Genomic DNA, 23,249 nt, shown 5'->3' on the forward strand with positions numbered 1-23,249 from the left:
CATGTGGCAATCATATAATAATCCTGGGTGCACCATTGATATGAAATTTGTTACTATGTCAACGATGTACAAACACGTAAAATTGTTGATCCTAATGTTTATTCATATTATTATTTCCTAGTGTCAATTCCCTGACGAAGGGCATGCTATTTTAATGCCCGAAATGCATTGGACATGCCTTGATATTGCCTGATTTACGAATGTTGATAATCATGAAGAGATGTGATATGAAATGATACAAACAGAAATGAAAACCATGAAATAAATGATGAACATAATGAATATGGTATGAAAGTGTTTTCTTAAAACCAAGGAGACACAACACAAGTGTGTGCCGATAAGGGATGACACCAGAGTCCCTCTGGTCTCACATAACAATTAGTTTCCTTGACGTCGTAGGGTTCTCGACGCCTCCTCATTGAGCACCACCAAACTAGAACTAACTACAACAAAACAGAGAGAAATCTAATCAACTAAGCTGTGCATCTTCCCAATACTTTACCAAACAGATATTCGCCATCATATGGCATGTCCAGCACTTTATTTTGGACTTCTTGTCTAAAGGAAGTGGAACGTAGCCACCCCTGACTACGCAGAACCGCAGCACCAGCTAGCTGTTGAAAGCCCGTTGAGGCTACATCCACTGCTGAATTAATAATCTCTTCTGAGATTCTTTGGCCTTCCTGCAGTATCTTGAGCGTTTCAGCCTTGGATGGTTCTGGAAGGAGGTCAATGAATGGTGCAATGTCTGACCACATCTGTCGGTTATACCTACTAAGATGGCCAATGAATTAGCCACTCGAACAGTCGTAGCCGCCATAGTGGAGAGGCACTTCCCTATCGAATCTAGGCGTTTGCCATCTCTGTCTGGCGGGGCTGTAACAGGAAAAGAAGGGTTCCTAGCCCCCTTTTGTGCTGCTTGTACAATGACAGAGTCAAGTTTCGGCTGCCCAATAAGGCACGCAGGAGTTTTGTCCGGTGCTCTGTATTTCTTTTCCATTCTTGGCAGGACTGGAGGAATGGATGCCGGGGTTGCCATGACCTTTATACCCTCCTGCCAAATGAAGTCAATGATGGGTATAGACTTGATCTGTTTTCTGGGCTGATCTTTAAAGTCATATAAGAAACAGTCTTGTTCTATGTGTTCCATATCAATATGAAAGAGTTTAGTTGCACGGTCCATTAAAAGGTGAAAGCTACCCACGACCACCGGTGGTGAAATTGAGACAGTCTGAGGTGAAGGAGAAGGAGTTTGCACCTGGAATTCATCCCACTCCGACTCATCCTGTACCTCTCCTTCTTCTCTTTGTTCTTCCTCATCCGAAGACTGAGGATCCACATCCTCTACCTGAGATTGCCGTGGAGGTGAAACAGGATTTGCTGGTTGAAAAACTGGCACAGGCGCTGTAGTGGCCGGAGTAGCAGGCACTGAGCCAGTAGATTCAGATGGTGGAAAACTTCTATAATAATCATCCAACATATATTGTAAGTTGGTCAGTAAAGCAACTGGTACTTGTGCAACAGGTACATTGTCTATAGGAGACACCATTTGTTCAGGTGGTTGTTCCTCCTCCTGTTCCTCTTCTTGAAACTTTATATTTAGTTCAGAAGGACTAGTGGCAGCTCCGAATGTATGAACCACGTCATCCTCAATGTCCGAGTCTAAAAGCTGGTCAGGAACATGCGATGTTTTCTGTGGTGAAATATGTAGGGGTGAAAGTGGAAAAACTGTTTCACGCCTTTGAGTTGAAGACTGTTTTGGTGTTAAGAACACTGTCGACGGTGACCAGACCTGCAATGCAGTGCAAGATGACAATTGCGGCGTAGACTGTGTGTTCTCCGCCGCTACAGGAGCGGACGTCAAAGGTTCCGTCGTCGACGGTACAGTTTTCGTCGACGGGATGGCAGTCGTCGACGGGATGGCAGTCGTCGACGGGATGGCAGTCGTCGACGGGACAGGCTTCGTCGACGGGATGGCAGTCGTCGACGGGATGGCCGTCGTCGACGGGATGGCCGTCGTCGACGGGATGGCCGTCGTCGACGGGATGGCCGTCGTCGACGGGATGGCCGTCGTCGACGGGATGGCCGTCGTCGACGGGACAGGCTTCGTCGACGGGATGGCAGTCGTCGATGGATCGGCCTTCGTCAACGGCTTCGTCGACGGAGTGGAGCTCGCCGACGAGCCCGTCGATGGCACCTTCTTCGTCGACGGTAAAGCCTTCAGACAAACCGACGACGAGGTGCCGACGACGAGGCGTCGACGACGGCCGTCGTCGACGAGATAGGTCTAACGGATACATAGACCATAGTTGGTGAAGAAGCTGTCGTCGACATGATCATCATAGGTTTGGGAGATGAGAAAGTCATTGTCGACGTAGATGTAGCGTTGACGGGTGTCTTTTCGACGAGAAGGCAGAAGATGGCGTCGTCGACGATGAAGTTTCATGAGGTGAAACTTTGTCGGTTATCAGAGGCAATTTCTTGGTGGACCGTTTTTGAGGTGCAGAAGGACCCTCCAAGTCCTTGCCTGTGGGGGCAGCCTTAGAAGTGAAAGGCTTGTCGGATCCCTTAGAAGGTTGATGTTTTTTAGCAACCTTAGCCCCAGGCGATGTCAATACTTCATACGCAGGCCTCTTCCTGGACGCTGTAGTATAAACAGAGGCAATACTGCCAACCTCAGACACAGGATTATCAGAATCCTTAAACTTTTGTAGCCACAAAAGCAACCGACCCTCTCTGTCTCTCAGAGTCTTTTGAGGAAAAGTTCTGCAGATCTTACAGTCCTTGACTTGGTGATCTGGATAGAGACAATAAATACATTTTTTGTGGGGATCCTCTTTAAAAAGCCGGAGCTTACCACAAGATTCACCAGCTCTAAACAGAGACTTCTTTGAAGACATTCTTGAAGAAAAGACCCAAAAGGAAGATAGAGTTGAAAAAAAACTAAGCAGAGCTCAGGGAGACTCCCTTCACACGACGTGCAATAGAAAATCTGAGAGCCTGAGCCTCTGGGGAGAACATTCTGGTGGGTGCTGGCACCTGATTGGCTGTAGTTTGGACTATACAAAATGACTGGGATAGTCATAGATGTGGAAGTTTTTTCTACTGTAGCTTTAGCTACTTTACTTCCTGGTGTGTTCTTATTGGTATTTACTACATATTTATGGTATATTATTGCTTTTTTATGTACCGTGGGACTCCCACTCCGAGGACGGGTAATGATTCAGGCATGTGAATCTATGAAAGACAACCCTAATACTGGAGAATCACTCTTCTGCAGCCCAGATAGCGGTGAGGATCTCGCCCGCAGCACTGAGTTCAACCTCTCCGCGGGGAGGGGGGGTCGTCCTCTGACTGGGACTCACGACGCCAGGAAGGCCGGTAAGTCAGGTGGTGGGCTGTGGGGAGGCCGGGAAAAGCCGGGATAAGAGTAGCTGGCCTCGGTGGTCGAGGTCTTGGACTACCTTGTTGTTGGAGCCGCCCCATCACTTGAGGCCAGGTCCGTCTCTCCGCTGACTCGATGGGTCACTCGCATCCGCCTCTGTCTGGGTTTCAGGGCTGACCCAGGTCAGGTGCGTTCAGGGAAACGTCCCAGGGTCGCCTCGAGCTGTTTTGGGCCCCGCTAGGGTCTGGCTATGCTGATATGGGAAGGAGACGGGCAGGAGTCAAGAGCAGTGAGTCCTACCACGCCACCATCTTGGCCACGCCAAAGCAGTGCAAATGTAAACGTTTAAGAGCATAGTGAGTCAGTCAGTCTTAAATCTTTTATTCGGTTGCCATAATTTATTAGGAACCATAAAAAGAACATTACAAGAAACAGTACAATAAAATAATCTTTTATTATACCCAGCGACAGTTACAATTATATGAAATTACATTTGTTAAAAATGTGTTAAAAAGACTGGGGAGATGAAAAAGGGGAGGGAGAATAAAGTGCAGGTGCATTAAAAAGCCAGCTAATCATAGTTATGTCGATATATTGTACACATTTTAAGAAAACAGGCTACACATTTAGCAATGAATACAGAGTCCAAATGTTGCAAAACGAGAAGAGCAGGACGACAAGATCTCAAGCCCATGAATGAGAGTAAAGGAATGATCCATCGCTTTCGGGGGTATTCATAAAACCTGCAAAATAATACAACGTGAAGGGTCGATTGATCCGAAAAATCGTCACATGGGCATTTAATGATAGATTTAGAAAAATCCTGCTTCTTTGGAAAAGAAATCATACGAAAAAAAGTATTAAAACGGAACCTAGTAAGTAAATGTTTTTCATAGGCATTCAAATGATATTTTAAATAAGGTTGAATGCCTAGGGTAGTTTGGACAGTTAGGATCTGCATATAAGAGGGCTTGCTGATTTCTTGGGATAAACGCAACTCCCTTAAATGTAATAGACATAACATTTTCAGAGTTTTCCTTGAAATGTTTGACATGGTTAATGGCTCATGGAAGTACAGAGAGAGTTCTAAATCCACTAAGAAGTTATTCACATAGGCCAACCAGGGAATTTTGGCCCAGTATACCAATCCCAGGCAGTCATCAATGAGTGTGCGTGTTAGATGACACTGCTCCGTAGTCCACACTCGGTGGCAAAGGAGAACGGCTGGATTTTGAGGTTATCCATAATCTAATCCATACCCAACTCGATATGGCTACCGTAAATTGGAGCACTTTTGGGGACTGCCAGCACATACCTAATAAAATCGTTTTCTACAACCTGAAGTGCATCTGCGGCAGCGTAACCCCAAACCCCCGCGCCATATGCTGCAACACTATGGCATTTGGCATAATAGATTTTTAAAAGTTCTTCGGGCGGGGGCTTACCAAGCTGTCTTGAAAAAGCTATCAGGGCGGTAGTGGCCCGGAGAAACAGTTTCCTAGAGCACATAGCAAATTGTCTTGGAAACAGGCTATCGAAAAGAATGTCTAAATAAGGATAGGTGAAAGTGCAAACCAGCTTGGCGTTGGCGATAACAATTGGTTTGGGTTTTTTTAATCTCTTGCCCAGATGCATAACAAAGTTCTTTTTAATATTGACCATCAGGTCCAGGGAAGACATGAACTTACAATAGTTGTTGAGAAGGTGCTGCAGTTGGATAGGGGTTCTTGCCATTATCACAGAATCATCTGCATATAATAATGCAGGGATAGGGCGATGGGCTATTTTGGGGAGGTCCTGGCTCCCTTCCAATATAGCCAACTCTAGGCCATTAGTATAGAGGTTAAAAAGGAAGGGAGCCAGTACACAGCCCTGTCTGACTCCCCTGGTAATGGGAAATGACGATGTAAGATCGCCATGGACCCCGTATCTCACCCTGGCCGAGGCGTCGGAATACAGTTCACGCAGAAATGTGACCAACGATTGGTCAACACCCAATTCAGTTAAAATTGTCCACCGTTTTGAGTGTGACACGCAGTCAAACGCCGCGGAAAGGTCTACTTAGACCAGATGAAGATTACCATTTTTGCCCCCACGTATTTTCGAATAATAAGGGTGAGATTTAATGCCTGCTCCACAGTGCCCAAACCCTCCCGAAACCCATACTGGAGGTCGGTCAGAATTTTGTTGGCTTCGGCCCAGTCGTGTAAACGCTCGAGAACCAGTCGACCTGCCACTTTGCCAAGGGAATCAAGGAGGGATATGGGCCTGCAGCAAGCAGGGTCATTACGATCACCCTTTTTAAAGATGGGGAGTAACGTGGACGTTGGCCAAGAGTCAACTAACCCAACCGCTGTAACAGTCTCAAAAACAAGAGTCAAGATCGGGGACCAAAGCTCCTGATGATAGATAAAGATGTGTAACAACAAAGAGAGAGGTAGGGAGATTCCAAAGACACTCTCTTAGTCCCCGGTTATATGTCAAACAACAAAATAAGAGAGAGGTCTGAACTGGTCAAGCCGACGGCTACCAGAAACGTAGAGCAAAGAGATAAGCGAAATATTATTGATCACAGTCACTCTAGTTGAGTGGGATCACAGTCACTCTATTTGAGTAGGAAAGCCCTCACACACCGACCTAGTCAGTGTCATGCTTCATCATCGGGCCCCACCGAAGAGACCGAGTGTCTCTTCGGTGTGCTGCGACGCCAGAAAGACTGCGGAGCAGGTTGTGTGGGGAGGAAGTGTTGTGAAGGTTCTCAAATTAAAAGTGACTAACAGGGTATCAAAAAAACTTTAATAAGTGATCCCTAAGACACGTGTAAGTGGTATATGTGTCTGAATTTAATAGCCAAGGTTATTAGGATCTAGTTTAAATTCAGCTAAATACCACAAATTAATTAAAATCAGTCAACATGTTTCTGCCTTTAATGTGGTATATATTCACCATGGCATTCTTCAGGACTAAAACCCCGGCGGTATGGACACTCTAATAGTCCACCCTGACCTGGGGGCGTGAAAGTGAAAAGGAAAAGTGAAAAAAGTGCTTTAAAAATGAAAACATTCGGGAATTTCAGCACTGCTGAATTTGAGGCATTGCAACAATTAAAAAACGACACCTCCATAACCATAAAACCCGCGGACAAGGGTGGAGGGATCGTCATCCAAGACACAACTACGTATGAGACCACCTGCAAAAATCTACTCAGTGACATCAGAAATTACACGCCACTGGCAGTGGATCCAACTCCAGATCTTGCTAAAAGAATTAGCTCTATGGTGAAACAAGCAGAGGACCAAGACCAGATTTCCAAGAATGAAGCTGCATTTTTGATTAAAACAAGTAGTACAATACCCTACTTCTATACTCTGCCGAAAATGCATAAAAACAAACTCCCTCCACCTGGACGCCCAATCGTCTCTGGCATAGGGTCACTTCTGGAACCGCTATCACAATTTTGTGATTATTTTCTAAAACCATTAGTCCAGTCTACACCGACTTACCTGAAGGACACCAAGAGCCTGCTACGACTTCTGACGGAAATAAACTTTCCTGAAAACTCTATTACCCTTGTAACACTAGACGTGGAAAGCCTCTATACTAGCATTCCGCAGGATGACACAATCGAGGTCCTTAAAAAGGCCCTAGACTCAACCGACTGGGAATTCCGGACCCCGAAAAAATTCATCATCGACTGTGCCACCATAGCACTAAAAGAAAACTTTTTCTCATTTAAAAACAAACTGTACCTACAATGCTCTGGGACATCCATGGGCAGCACCTTCGCGCCGAGCGTGGCGGGGCTGTATGTGGCAGATTTTGAGGCTAAACATATCCTACCACCAACTGCTAACTTTTCTTCGTCAATGCTTTTGTGGAAACGCTACATTGACGACATCCTACTCATTTGGAATGGTAGTGATAATGACTTAAAAGATTTCCTTACATGGATCAATACCTTAGACCCTAACCTAAGATTTACTAACACCACAAGCAGAAAAGAAATCGTATTCTTAGATGTGGTTATTTCAATCAGCGGAACGACACTGGCTACAAAAACCTACAATAAACCCACTGCTAAAAACAATCTACTGCAATTTAACAGCTTTCACCCGCGCCCGTTAAAAGAGAATCTACCTTACGGGCAATTTCTCAGGCTGCGGAGGAATTGCAGCACAACCACAGACTTCAAAACTCAATCAGCTGATTTGACCGAAAAATTGAAAAACAGAGGCTATCCAAACTCCACACTAAACAAGGGATTTAAAAGAGCTAAAAATCAGCCAAGGGAAGCTCTCCTTGAAGAAAGAACTAATAATTCAGATCAGATCCCACTTACCTGTGTCACGACATACAGCAGCCTCTCCAACACCATGAAAAAGAGTATAAATAAACACTGGAGCATTGTAAAGACCTTTAAAAAGGATTGGGAAAAACCCCTTTTCTCCTTTAAAAAGGGACGCAGTCTAAAAGATACGCTGGTCCACACACGCCCGAAAGAGAATCCACTCAATATTACACCATCAGTAACAACGTCGTGGGGACTCCCTAAAATCACCGGGCACTATCCCTGCTCGGACTGCAGTGTGTGTCACTTAACACAACCCACAAAAACCTTGACATTGGAAGAAGGTAAAGTGTGGACACAACGTGTTCACACTAATTGCAACTCATGCAATGTGGTCTATCTGATCACATGTTCCTGTAACCTTCGGTACGTTGGCATGACTACTAGAAAAGTGAAACAAAGGATCTGCGAACACCGAAGTAACATAAGGTGCAAGAAAGTAACCACCAAGCTAAGCCGCCATTTCCTTGAAAAGAATCATACCACCAATGACATGACGTGGACTGTCATTGAAGCAATTGATGGTGCAAGGAATATACAAAACAGACTGTTCGAAAAGGAACAACGTTGGGTTTACCGTCTGGGGACAAATGTTAATGGGCTCAACGACGATATCCCCTGGAACACAGTCCTAACATGAACTCTTTAACTCCAGCTGGCTGTCATATACCACACAGAACTGATCTGTTGAAAAACATACAATAGTCTATTTAATTTTCAAAAAACTCTGTGTGCTTCAACATCCCAGTCCACAGTTCAATCAATGTGCACAAAATCATAATTCTTTCTTAGCCAATTATATACCACTTACACGTGTCTTAGGGATCACTTATTAAAGTTTTTTTGATACCCTGTTAGTCACTTTTAATTTGAGAACCTTCACAACACTTCCTCCCCACACAACCTGCTCCGCAGTCTTTCTGGCGTCGCAGCACACCGAAGAGACACTCGGTCTCTTCGGTGGGGCCCGATGATGAAGCATGACACTGACTAGGTCGGTGTGTGAGGGCTTTCCTACTCAAATAGAGTGACTGTGATCCCACTCAACTAGAGTGACTGTGATCAATAATATTTCGCTTATCTCTTTGCTCTACGTTTCTGGTAGCCGTCGGCTTGACCAGTTCAGACCTCTCTCTTATTTTGTTGTTTGATAGATAAAGATGTCCAAAGGCACCCCGTCCGGGCCGGGGGCTTTGCCAGACTTTGAGGCTGAGAGTGTGGCGATGATTTCGTTGTGACCAATGTTTAACTGAATAGGGTACGTTTGGGAAGTGGGTAGAGCAACCGCCCTCGCTTGCCCGCCGTCATTCTGTGAACATTTTCCTTCAGAGAAGATTTTCGAAAAATGCTTAACCCAGTCCTCAGCTGAGACTGCTACTTCTAACCTGGGTGCAGAACTTGGCTCTGAAAGAAAGGGGGATTTTACTACGCGCCAAAATGCAGAGCTGTCTTTAGTGCGGTAGCTCTCATGAAGTTTTTCCCATAGGTCCTTTTTTATTTCACGTCTACAGTTTTTAATTGCCAAGTTATACTTCTTTCTAAGGCTTCTCACTGCGAGTACATCCCTATTGGGGTTGCGTAGGGCCTCCTTCAAAGAGGAAAGAGCCCTGCGACATTTGGTATTAAACCAGCCCGTCCCTTGGGTGCGATTAGACTTCTGATTACTAAAATAATAAGAGAGGAATTATTTCGTAATCTCTGCAAAGCTGGTCAAAATGAGAACCAGCGGGGATTGTAAATCTAAACAAATTTCCAATAGGGGTAGGGCTCGTTTAATTATCTTGGCTGACAGAGCATTAGGGTCTACACTCGACCATTTAACTGAATAACCATTTGGCTTCGCTATTGTTAAAGCTTCTTGGTTCAGCAGGCTGACAGTCCTGGTTTGGTGAGAAATGCCCTGGATTGTGACAGTAAGGCTATTAGAATAATGGTCGCTACTAACGTCTGCACCCGTTATGAATTTTGATAGGTGCGGTTGTGAGTTATTGGTAGTTAAAATATAATCAATAACACTTGAGAGCCCCCTCCCGTGGAAAGTAGGAGAAAAAGCTACTGGAGGATCAACCAAGTTATTTGCAAAACCCAAATCTAGGGAAGAAAACAAGTTACTTACCTGTAACTTTGGTTCCCCAGTATTGGTAACTTTCATAGATTCCCATGCTTTGTATCATTCCCCGTCGTCGGAATGGGAGCCTCGGTAAATAGTAAAAAACTATAGAAGTAAGCACAAAGTGAAAAAATAGGCCTAGGCCTCATCTCATTTTGTAGCTTATCCACCTCTTTGTGTAAAAGAGACCAAATTTCTGCAGCAGCCAATCAGAGCAGCCTCACCCCATAGAACCTTCCTGAGAGAAGCTCAGAGCCTCAGATTTTCGTAGCCGTTGTATACAGCTATCCACCAATATCAGAAGAGTGAGCTTTCCCAGGGGAGGTGGGTGGGCGCATGGGAATCTATGAAAGTTACCAATACTGGGGAACCAAAGTTACAGGTAAGTAACTTGTTTTCTTGCCCCAGTATTGGAACTTTCATAGATTCCCATGCTTTGTATCAGAGTAACTAGCAGTAAAGAAAAACATATTTTGTCATACCTAAACCTGAAAATGTGACATATCTCTGTAAAAAAACAGCAGAACACATAGGATCATGAAAAATGACAATAATGCAGTATACAAAATATGCAAAGGAAGGCGGGATAGAAAGGAAAGCTCACCGACTTATTGGAAAAGGTTCCTCAGGACTGCTTGGCCCACTGCTGCATCCTCCCTCACAGAAGAATCCAGACAATAGTGGCGGGTGAAGGTGTGGACACTGCTCCACGTAGCCGCCCTGCAAATGTCCTTGATAGGGACTCCTGCGAATAACGCCGCAGATGAAGCCATGGATCTGGTAGAGTGAGCACGAACTGCTCGCTGCAGAGGTTTCCCAGCCGCCTGGTGACAAAATTGTATAGCACTGGAAATCCAACGGGAAATACAAGCCTTCGAAACAGCACAACCCTTGCGTGGAGCACTGAAGGAAACAAAGAGCTGTGAAGATTTCCTGAACTGCTTCGTTCGCTCCAGATAGAATTTCAGGCATCTGTGAATGTCCAGAGAGTGCAGAGTTCTTTCCGCAGGTGAAGAAGGTTTTGGAAAGAATGGTTTCAAGACCACGGGTTCGTTTAGGTGGAATTCCGAAGGAACTTTCGGGATAAATTTAGGATTTGTCCGTAGAATCAGCACATTATTCTTAAACTGGAGAAAAGGTTCCTCAATCGTGAAAGCCTGGATCTCGCTTACTCTACGAGCCGATGTCAGGGCCAAGAGAAGAGCCACTTTCCAGGAAAGAAACTTAAGGTCAGACTTATGCACAGATTCAAAAGGGGCTTTCATGAGGGATGACAGAACCAGATTCAAGTGCCAAGTTGGAGGAGGTGGTCGAACTGGAGGAAAAACCCTGAACAAACCTTTCAGGAATTGTTTGACAATCCTAGCCGACCATAGGGAAGGCCCTGAAGATGAACGTCTGAATCTAGAGATGGCTGCCAGATGGACCTTTATCGACGATGGAGCCAATCCCGATTTTGCCAGAGAAAGGAGGTAAGGCAAGAGCTTGTGTGGAGAAGAAGTATACGGGTGTAAACCTTCCTTCTGGCACCAAACACAGAATCTCTTCCATTTGGCTCGATAGGTCTTGTTGGTACTAGGGGCTCGAGCCTGAGCTAGAATGTCTCTACATTCACTTGAGAGATCTAATCCCTGGAACTCTCTGAACTCAGGAGCCACGCTGTCAATCGCAGGGACTTCAAGTCCGGATGTAGAACCTGACCGTGAGACATTGTTAGCAAAGTTGGAATAGGCTGTAGGAGAACTGGCTGGTCCTGGGAGAGGAGAAGAAGCTCCGAGTACCAAACTTGTCTGGGCCATGCTGGAGCGATCAAAATCATCCTGCACGGTTCCACCTTGAGTTTGCTGACCAACTTCGGAATCAGTGGAATGGGAGGAAAGGCGTAAACAAAGGCGCCTGACCAGGCAATCAAAAGCGCATTCCCCAAGGATTCCCGATGGTGAACCCTGCTTGCGAAGGACAGGCATTTGGCGTTCTGGGGAGTCGCAAACAGGTCGATTGATGGTGCCCCCCATCGAGCAAAGAGATCCTCCAGAACGGTCTGATCCAGCTCCCACTCGTGAGAGACTGTCCTCTGACGACTCAAAGCGTCCGCCTTGATATTGAGCGTCCCCGCTAGATGTTCCGCTGAGAGGGAGACGTTGTTCTGTATTAACCAATTCCATATCGTTTGGGCTTCCTTGGAGAGGGTGGAGGATCTTGTGCCACCCTGTTTGTTTATGTAGTGCATGGCTGTAGTGTTGTCCGTACGAACCAGCACTGTCCTGTTTTGAATCCTCGGAAGAAAAGCTTGAAGAGCCAAGCGGATCGCGAGAAGTTCCAGGAGGTTGATATGGAACTTGCGTTGCACTGGACTCCAGTGACCGCTGACCTTCAGCTCCTGGAGGACCGCTCCCCATCCTTCCATGGAAGCATCCGTTGTTACAATCAGGGGAGATGGAGGAATGAGGAACGATAAACCCTTTGAAAGATTGTCTTTTTCCAGCCACCAGCCGCCTGCCTTTCTCATCTTTTTGGTAACGACAACCTTGTCGTCGAAGGATCCTGTGACCTGCCGCCACTGTCTGTCCAGTTGCTCTTGTAGTGGACGCATCCTGAGCCTGCAGTGCGGAACTAAAGGAATGCAAGATGAAATTGATCCGAGAAGTGATTTGTACTTGCGAACTGTCAGTGTCTTTCGAGATTGGAGAAGACGAGCTGAACACATTAGTTTGGTCTGGCGCTCCTCCGATGGAAGGGCTAAGCAACTGTCCGTGTTCAGGATGGCTCCCAGGAACCTTGTTGACCTGGATGGGTATAAAACCGATTTCTCCCTGTTGAGTCGAAGACCTAGCCGCTCGAACAGATCCTTGCACGTCCGGACTGCACTGGACGCTTCTTGAACAGATGGAGCTTTCAGCAGCCAATCGTCCAGGTATGGAAACACCTGAATAGCTTGTTTTCTGAGAAAAGCTGCCACCGGAGCTAGAACCTTTGTGAAGATCCGTGGGGCGGACCGGAGACCAAAAGGCAGTACCTTGAATTGAAAGTGACTCTTGCCCACTGTAAAGTGCAGATATTGCCTGTGAGCTGGATGGATAGGAACGTGGAAGTAGGCGTCCTCCAAATCGAGGGTCGCCATATAATCCCCCGGATTGAGCAGACGAAGGATGTCCTGAAGAGTGACCATCCTGAAGGACAACTTCACGAGATAAGTGTTGAGCTGCCGTAGATCTAAAATCGGACGCCACTTGTTCTTTGTCTTCCGAACCAGGAAGAACCTGGAATAGAACCCCTTCCCCTTCTGCGAAAGGGGTACAGGCTCTACTGCCCCCTTGGTGAAAAGTTGGTGGGCTTCGAGATGAAGGAGCCTGAGATGTTTCGGAAGGAAGGCATCCGGCGCTCTTGTTGGAGGAAGGTCCTGAAACTCCAATGTGTGTCCTTCTCTGACAATCTGGAGGACCCATTGATCCGATGTAATAATCATCCAGTTGTGTAGGCAATGGGAAATCCTGCCCCCCACAGATGTGAATGAGGGAACAGGAACAGTGGAAAGAGCCACCTGGCCGCTATTGTTTCCTGGTGTTGTCTCTCCTTTGCTGCCCCTGACGTCCTCTAGGCTGCTGGCGAGAGAAAGAGCCCCTTTGAGTGTATTGTGGCTTATACGACTGGCTGGACTGAGATCCAGAGGAGTAGCGATTTTGATTACCTCCACGATAAGAAGAAAAGCCTCTTCCTCTAGCTCCTCTGAAGGGCACCTTACGATACTGCAATGTACCCAAGGACTTAGCTGTATCCGTGTCCTTTTTGATTCCCTGCAGGGCCTCATCGACGTGCTTGCCAAATAGCATCTCACCGTCATATGGCAGATCCAAGATCTTATTCTGCACCTCCTGCCTGAACCATGTGGCCTTTAACCACCCTTGGCGTCGCAGAACCGCCGAGCCAGCTAGTGCCCGGAATGCGGTGGTTGCAATATCCATTGCCACATCAATGACCTCCGAAGAGGCCCGCTCCCCTTCGAGCAAAATCTTCTTCACATCTTCCTTAGACGAATCCTGCAGTTCGTCAACAAATGGGGCAAGATCGCACCACATTTGTCGATCATAGCGTCCCAGAATCGCTAACGCATTGGCTGCCCTAACCAGGAGACTGGCCATAGCTGAAAACCTCTTGCCCACATTATCTAGGCGCCTGCCCTCCTTATCCGGCGGCGTAGTCATCGGCGCAGAAGGATTCTTGGACTTGCTTTGGGCAGCCTGTGAAATGACCGAATCCGGTTTCGGTTGGCCAAGTAAACATGCTGGACTGCCATCCGGTGCCTTATACTTCTTTTCTAGTCTCGGAAGCACCGGGAGGACTGTAGCCGGATTATGCATAGCCTTCAAGCCCTCAGACCAGACATGCTCGATGATTGGAATGGACCTCACTGACTTCCTGAATGGTTCTTTAAAGTCATATAAAAAGCAATCCGATTGCACTGTGGTCACTGGGAGACCAAATCTTTTGGATGCCCTGTCCATTAAGTTGTGAAACCCTCCAACGTCCGCTGGAGGCGAAGTAATATTATCCGGGTCGGTGTTGTCCGGATCTATAGGGTCAGCAGTATCCCATGGCGTCTGTTGATCTTGATCAGGATCCGCTTGCTGGTCTGCATCTGAAGACGCAGCATCATCATCATCATCAGTCTCTTGCACCTGCACTACCTCTTGAGGGCGCACTTCCAGCGCAGTGGCCCGCTCTCTCGAGGGTAAAGAATGGTCTGCCACAGGACGCAATGTCTGAGGTGGAGGTGTCGTGGGGCGCACTTGTTGGGCTTCCGGAGGTGCCGGGAAACGTTGCTTGTAATCCCGCAACATAAGCTGTAAATCCACCACTAAAGCGGATGGTATTGCCACCATACCCTCGGGTAACTGACGCATCGGTTGTTGTGGAGGCACGTGCCTGGTAGCAGTACATTCCTCCTCATAATAATGCTCTGGAGCATAGTGCTGTCGTTCCATCTGCTCCTCCTCAGAGCTAAACTCCTGCACCTTAACCTGGAGGTCAGAAGGGCTATAGGCCTGCCCAAATTCACTGAAAGTCTCTTCCTCAGAGTCATCCTCCAATAGTAGTGTTGGTGGTAGCTTCTGAACCTGGCGAGGAGACGTCATCTCTGGCGTGATATGTTTCCTTTTCCGCGAAAAAACCTGTTTTCCCGCCATTTCCATCGTCGACGAGGTCGTCGTCGACGAGGCCCTCGTCGACGAGGCCGTCGTCGACGGGAAGTCTTCTGTGTCAGTGTCGACAGTGGAAGTGTAGACATAGAAACTGTCTTCGTCGACGAGGATAGCGTCGTCGACGAGGTGAAGCTCATCGTCGACGATGGTGAAATCGTCGACGGGACCGTCGACGAGCTCGTCGTCATCAACATGGCAACCGGCGTCGTCGACATCGTCGTCGTCGAAGTCGTTCTCGTCGACGACACCGCCGTCGACGGCAGCTTTGCAGACATTGTCGTCGACGTGGAGGTGGTCACCCTCGTCGACGACGAGCAGGATTCCGGAGCCTTGAAAGCAGTCGACGGTGTAGGCGTCGACGCAGCCGTCGTCGACGAGCCCGTCGACGAGGCAACCTTGGTAGAGCTGTCCTTTTTAACACTCGTAGACGACGTACCTGGGAGTTTAGTCGTCGACGGTTTCTGCTTCTTGTCTGAAGCCACCTCTTGAGTCGGGGTTGAAGGCTTTTTGACCCCACGATCTTTCTCTGAGGAAGGCGAAGAGACTGTAGAAGCCTTTCTCACCTTTTTTGAGGTCAGAAGTTCCTCAGGCTTACCCTGCCTCTCCTTTTCACCTCGGTGAGGAGATTTTTGGGCAGCCGGCCTGTCAGACCTGTCAGAGGTCCCTGGTAAGGCCTTGTGTCGGGACTCGTCTGAAGCAGAAAGGGGGGACCTACCCCTCTTCTGAGACCTTCTGGATGACACCATAGACGAGGAGCCCTCACTGTCCGAAGAGATAATGTCCTTCCGGTCTTTCACCTTCTGAAGCCATGTGAGGAGACGTCCTTCTCTGTCCCTCTGGGTCTTGGCTGAGAAGGATCTGCAAATCGGACAGTCTGTCGGTTTATGGTCCGGATATAAACAGTAGATACAATCCTCATGTTTGTCCTCGACAAACAACCTCTTCTTAGAGCAGGTGGCACAGGCTCTAAAAAGGGCTTTCCTCTCCGACATGCTGAGAAAAAATCCAAGTAGTTGAAGAAAAAACTGAAGCGAACTGAGCAGAGCTCAATGGAGACTCCCTTGCACAACGTGCGGTAGAAAATCTGAGGCTCTGAGCTTCTCTCAGGAAGGTTCTATGGGGTGAGGCTGCTCTGATTGGCTGCTGCAGAAATTTGGTCTCTTTTACACAAAGAGGTGGATAAGCTACAAAATGAGATGAGGCCTAGGCCTATTTTTTCACTTTGTGCTTACTTCTATAGTTTTTTACTATTTACCGAGGCTCCCATTCCGACGACGGGGAATGATACAAAGCATGGGAATCTATGAAAGTTCCAATACTGGGGCAACATAGAAGTTCATTCAGACGGTTCCCTGAGATAGAATGAGTGAATTGAGTGGTAGGGTTCCCACTTTCATCTGTAATTCTGCACTTAATAGTCATAGCATGCACACAAAGGAATATTAAAATCACCACCCCAAATCAAGTTAAAAGAAGAAACTGGGAGTCTAGCCCTTTGCTCCGTTAAGAAAAGTGTCAGTTCATTTAAGACTATAACAAAGTCAGATGGGGACAAATTATTATACAAATTGACCAAAAAATACATAGACCCTTTATGTACCGTTATTTTTAAGATTTGATAGTTCTCAGCTAACTTCAATGCGGATATTTCCTTTAACGGAAGGTCATTAGATAAATAAATAATTAGGCCTCCTTTTGGTCTGCCCGAGGTGGAAGGGCGAGCACTTGAGTGAAAGGTTTTATAACCCTGAATGTGGATAGGAGATATCAACCAAGTTTCCTGGAGGCAGATTACTGAATATTGTCGGATTAATTCAAGCCAAGGGACTTGGTCAAATTTGGTGCGTAACCCTGCTATATTCCAGTAAATTATACTAAGTGTTATTTCACCCGATGATACTATGGTAGAGGGAAGTGGTTGAGTGACTTCGATTCCAGAAAGAGGTTCGGGGAAGTGAAAGTTAAGCCTGGGATTAGAAAGACTATTCATCACGTGGCAATGGTATGTTGTCTGCACTTTGTCGGACCTTACAGGAGGAGGGTTAGGTGGGGGAGATACCAAAACAGGCGCCTCTAAGTGTCCAGCATTTGTATTATGTGGGGTTAAAATAACCTTCTGAATCATTTTGTGCTTCGGGGGCAAAGTATGCTTATTTACATGTCAATCCACCCCCTCTAGGCTAGATAGAGCATAGTGTTAAGAGCATTAATAGCGAATGAAAATGAAAAACATTTATAAAGGCTTTAAACTACGCCACAATTAATATAAAAGGAATTAACACGAAGTGCTACCTTCATTCACTATCTTACCTTCCACATGATTTAAAAAGATTTCCGGTATTCACATTTGTTTAGGTATGCTATTTCCACTGACGCTGGGTTTAACTCTCTGTGCTATCGCTTTATTGTTCATGCTCTCATTAGTGCACAATGTCAGTCTATTATGTGGAACACACATTGGCCATTACCAGTTTATTTTGGACAATAATATCAATCGAAGGTAAAATTAAGGGATAAAATGCTACTACAAATCTGTTTGGGGTGAGCTCCACTCTGATTGGTGGTCATCATTAGCATCTCAAACCTTTCCCAATATTTACAGACACGTTATTGGTCCGAACGTGCACATCAAATTGCCACTGTATCAGAGCTCTGACTCCTCTGACAGACTTTCTCCAAACCAACTTTCTTCCCCCATGAAATCCCCTTTTTTGCCACCCCAGCCCCCTGATGCAGTCATCTCTGGGAGTGAAATCGAGTGGCCTAAGACCCCGAGATACTGGTCCTTTAATTGGGAGAAAGACCCGAGCTTCAACCCAGCCCCTGGGGCGGGGCCTCGACTGATGACTGAGCTCAAAGAGCCAACAACCAATGAGGTTGTGAGAGCCGGCGGACGCGGAACCAGGAACCAGAGCTGCCGGGACAGAGCCGTGGTGTATATCGTCGGAGCCCCAACGCGCCGTAGAAAGACCCCCGGATCAAGAACCATAAGGCCAACCACGCTCAGCGCCAAGCCACGTTCACGGAAGAACGTGGCTACAGCAGGTGCGCACTAGACTCCTGGGACCCGGGAAGAGGGAGGACCTGCTGTGTGCAGGTGGAGGTTGCGGTGACGGTTCGGGTTGAGATTGTTCTTTGCTTGTCCCTGGCGTTGGCGTCCTCACCCTACCTGCACCTCCTGAAAGTGACCGGTTGTCCCCCACACCCTGTTCTGCACTTCCAAACGCCTGAAATCTAAAGGCCGCTTTTCTTTGTATTTTTTTTCCCTTTTCCTCCTCGACTAACACCTGGGAGTATTGCCGACTCTTCAGATTCCCCTGACTTCACCAGAGCACCGCCTGAAGTAAAGTCCTCGCGGAAAACTATATCCAAGAAAGGGCCAACAAAGCTAACTTCCTCTCCTTCTGTGGTCTTAAAAACTTGATTTTGTTTAATAAACAATCCCTTAAGCAGCACTTTAAACTCCTTTGTCATCCTTGCCCCGCGACACACTTGTACTCCACCACTGTGGGAAACGTATCACTTGGCACCACAGGGGGCGCCTATATAAGCATCATAAAGTGAGAATCAATTTATCCAACAAACATTCTATGCAAATTGCTTTTAATTTTTTTTTTTAATCTACGACTAATCTTTTCACATGCCAATATCTATACAATAACAGAAATAATGTTCACTCCATATCAGATACATTAAAAGAAGTCTCCAGTGCATTTCAAACGGATACCTGAATGGGGAAGAAATTTGCTTTCTAGTTCTTAACCCTTATTAATTTCTTCAGGTGTGTACGCTCCTTTAACCCCTCCCATGCTTGTGACGAGCTGAGCTCGTCATGGAGTACAGTGGAGCTGCACTCATGACCAGCTCGTCATGGCCGTTGGAACGTTCGCACGCGGGGCTAATTCCCCCGCTGTGCTGAACGTTTGAAAAACGGGTGCGGCCGTGATGAACTGAGCTCGTCATGAGGGCAGCTCCGCTGTACTCCATGACGAGCTCTGCTCGTCACCAGCATGCGGGCGCTGCGCGCGCACTCCCGCCCCCGCACAGCGGGGGGAAATACCCCGCAGCGAAGGGGGTAAGAGCTACGGGGGTCCTCACATGTGAACACAAGAACAAGCCTCTCAGCATGACGTGCACTAGCCAGAATGTTCTGGCAGAGAAAAAAATTAAGACACATGGAGTAATGCTTAAATTACAAGGACTGTTGCAAGATAAACAGATATAAGCAGGCATCTTAAGGTAAATATTAATGTTGGTCTCCAACTCATCAACTTACTCTATCAAAGGAGTAATGAAGCCTTCCTAAAGATTGAAGTATGTAAGAGGTTTTTAATCAGCATACACACACTGGACACACTTTCAGAGTACAGAAAACAAAACAATCACTAGCCAATATCAAGCTATTCATACCATGTACTTTTCCTTTTGCTCTTTGGTCAGTCCTGTATTTCTCTTTTTTCGCAGTTCTGAAACCTTCTCTTTGTATCGGATTTGTCTTTCTGTTGGTGCCTGAGAGGATAAAATGAAGAGGAAAGAAGAAAGCCATTAAGTTGAAAGGTGTGTCCCCTATAGGTGTAAATGCTATCCACTCCTCAACACCTTAAAATACAGAGGTTCCACACTTACATAACACGCTATGACGTCAGTTACAAACAGGTGCCAATGACAGCCTTTCTAACCCTACTGTAATCGGACTCAGAAAGAGGGTGTATGTGTGGAACTGACAAATTTATTCTGATACCTTTAGGGTTACACTCTGGTCTAGGCTGTGAAAGCTACTTTACCAGGTTTACGTCAGCTGTTTAACAGAATGTAAAGTTATATCTTTCTAAGCATTACGAGGTTAAAAAAAGGAATAGGTTACTTACCCTGTAAGCATCTACTCATGGCATGTAGTGCTGTAGATTCATGTGCTCAGCATACTTGCGCAATCTAGTGCTGGTTTAAATGTCTGACAATGGTTTTTCTTCAAAGAAGTCTTTGGAGTTACAAGACAAATTGGCTTCTGCTCTCAGTGATATGCACATCGGCATCAACTCCATTGTTGGATTGTTTTCCCGCAGGCAGGTGTAAATGAAGTGAGAGTAAGAATCAGTAAAGAGATGTTCATGTAAATAAAATAGTGTAAAGGATGTGCAACGGCCATGTGTGTCTGGGGAGGAGGGTGGGCACTTGTGAATCTACAGAAATACATGCCACAAAGGATAAATTACTTACCTGTAATCCTAGTTCTCTTCCAGAGGTATCCTTATCAAAGTCATGAGCACATGAATATTCCCGCCCATGCGCAGGAACCAGTTAACGTACAAAACATTATATATGACCGACCGGCAGGCACCCGCCTCTGAGTGCTACAGGCTGGTGTGAGTGGAGCTGTTATATATATATATATATATATTCTCCAAAAATGCCCCTGCATTGAAGACGCACTCCTCCAGCCAGTAAGTTAACAAACTTTTATTTTTGCTAGGAACAGGATTTCAGCTCCGCTTTTAAGTCCATTTGCCTTACGCGTTTCAGAGCATTCATGCTCTTTCCTCAGAGGCAGATTCAAAAGCACGTTTTCTCAGCACATACCCACAGTTCCCTGCGTGCTCAATTCAATTATTTAGGCCTCCGGTGTGCCGTTTTCAATTAAGTCAAGTACAATTGCACGCTGGAACTTGTAGTTTCCATTTCATGCTCGATTTTACCTCCAGTGGTTTTGTGCCTTTGAAACCCTTCCTGGACCGATAATAGCCCTCCAGTGGGCCCCAGAGCTGAAAGCTTGCTCCAAGATAAGAGCACCAGCTGCGCCGTCCATATCCTGACTGGTTCTTGGAATGACGAGCCCTTTGTCACACTTCAGGGTGGTGCGAACTTCCACGGCTGGACCAGCCGCATGTAATATTCTCCAAAAATGCCCCTGCATTGAAGACGCACTCCTCCAGCCAGTAAGTTAACAAACTTTTATTTTTGCTAGGAACAGGATTTCAGCTCCGCTTTTAAGTCCATTTGCCTTACGCGTTTCAGAGCATTCATGCTCTTTCCTCAGAGGCAGCTGGTGCTCTTATCTTGGAGCAAGCTTTCAGCTCTGGGGCCCACTGGAGGGCTATTATCGGTCCAGGAAGGGTTTCAAAGGCACAAAACCACTGGAGGTAAAATCGAGCATGAAATGGAAACTACAAGTTCCAGCGTGCAATTGTACTTGACTTAATTGAAAACGGCACACCGGAGGCCTAAATAATTTAATTGAGCACGCAGGGAACTGTGGGTATGTGCTGAGAAAACGTGCTTTTGAATCTGCCTCTGAGGAAAGAGCATGAATGCTCTGAAACGCGTAAGGCAAATGGACTTAAAAGCGGAGCTGAAATCCTGTTCCTAGCAAAAATAAAAGTTTGTTAACTTACTGGCTGGAGGAGTGAGTCTTCAATGCAGGGGCATTTTTGGAGAATATTACATGCGGCTGGTCCAGCCGTGGAAGTTCGCACCACCCTGAAGTGTGACAAAGGGCTCGTCATTCCAAGAACCAGTCAGGATATGGACGGCGCAGCTGGTGCTCTTATCTTGGAGCAAGCTTTCAGCTCTGGGGCCCACTGGAGGGCTATTATCGGTCCAGGAAGGGTTTCAAAGGCACAAAACCACTGGAGGTAAAATCGAGCATGAAATGGAAACTACAAGTTCCAGCGTGCAATTGTACTTGACTTAATTGAAAACGGCACACCGGAGGCCTAAATAATTTAATTGAGCACGCAGGGAACTGTGGGTATGTGCTGAGAAAACGTGCTTTTGAATCTGCCTCTGAGGAAAGAGCATGAATGCTCTGAAAGGCGTAAGGCAAATGGACTTCAAAGCGGAGCTGAAATCCTGTTCCTAGCAAAAATAAAAGTTTGTTAACTTACTGGCTGGAGGAGTGCGTCTTCAATGCAGGGGCATTTTTGGAGAGAATATATATATATATATATATATATATATATATATATATATATATATATATATATATAGTAGCTCCACATTTGCCTCGTAATGAAGAAAGAGAAAGCACTCTCCAGGGGCGAGTTCAAGATTTTTATTGTGAACTCACAGTGGCCATATGCGTTTCGGCATTCGCCTTTGACGATTGTACTTTGGCGCGCCAAAAACTGCCATTTTTATTTCATTTTGATTAGGACAAACCACATTCATAGAAAGAGGCCTACATGCCTAAATATATAATCGCCATATTTTAACAGGTCTTTACGATGTCTAACATAATGCATCCGTTTATCGGTGCAACCATTTTTCATTTATGAACACGTGCAGCCCACAGATGAGTACGTTTACATTTGCAATTGTTCTTTACAAATTTCGTTAGTCACGTTGTATATGGCGAAAACTTTCATAAAGCCCTGAATGGGCAAATCCTCCCCAACTATGCGTGTGTATTCCAAACCATACAGAATAAATACATTTCATGCTGATTACATTTCAATGCCTTAAGCTGTTCTTTCAGTTCCCTGTACCCTCACCACTGGTAAAGTGCACCCAGCTCCTGCATGGTTTGAAGACTGGTTCTGGAGGCAACTTTAGGTGCCGATGTGGAAGCTTTTGGTGCTGAAATAGATTTCAATTTGGGTGCCAATGTGCCTGGAGCCGAAGCGGTAGAGGCTGAGGTGCTCGGAACCTAAGACACAGATGCTCGGCACAGAAAATGGTTGGTGTAGAAGGGAGTGGTTTTGGCTTTGCTTTCAGTGTTGAGCCAGAGGCGTCCGCAGCAGATGGTTGGGCCATCAGGCCTGTTGGCAACGTGGCCAGTGAGCCGTATATTGGGTTGGAACAGAGTATCTTTTGGCCAGTTGAACAGGGGCATGGGTACCCAAGGTACGCTAACCCGGAGGAGGATTCTGGATCTGTAGACCAATCTCAAGGTCGGAGATGGAGCCACGGATGGAAAATGCCTCAGCCGCAGAGGCCTTCTGCAGCCCTCCCTTTTCAACATCTTCTTGCTAGAATATGTCAGGTATTTCTTCTATGTCCTTGCACTTCATCTCTGTGATGCGCCTGATGGTCCCACAAAGTCTTTCGGTCAAAAGGATTGACAAGTCTTAAGCCTCAGGCCTCTTGATGATCTGGAGATAGACATAAGTTGTAAACCTAATGGAGTTCGGTTCCCAGGTTATTTGCGTGGCAGCTGGGACAGAAGCGAAATGGAGTCCGTTCAATTAGCAGCACATTCTTAGTCAAAGACAA

At 46.4% G+C, this 23,249-nt stretch overlaps 1 protein-coding gene across 9 annotated transcripts in view; it reads right to left on the minus strand.

Annotated features, from left to right (window-relative positions):
- The window catches only part of KAT7 (lysine acetyltransferase 7), a 707,790-nt gene that overhangs the window by 464,481 nt on the left and 220,060 nt on the right, over positions 1-23,249 (minus strand). For all 9 annotated transcript variants that reach the window (XM_086923976.1, XM_086923975.1, XM_086923978.1 and 6 more), the window contains one exon: positions 19,452-19,550. In XM_086923976.1, the coding sequence (XP_086780102.1) occupies positions 19,452-19,550 (99 nt within the window). The remainder of the gene's footprint in view (positions 1-19,451; positions 19,551-23,249) is intronic.

This window comes from Lissotriton vulgaris, chromosome 5 (assembly GCF_964263255.1).
Source record: "Lissotriton vulgaris chromosome 5, aLisVul1.2, whole genome shotgun sequence".
Taxonomy (NCBI): domain Eukaryota; kingdom Metazoa; phylum Chordata; class Amphibia; order Caudata; family Salamandridae; genus Lissotriton; species Lissotriton vulgaris.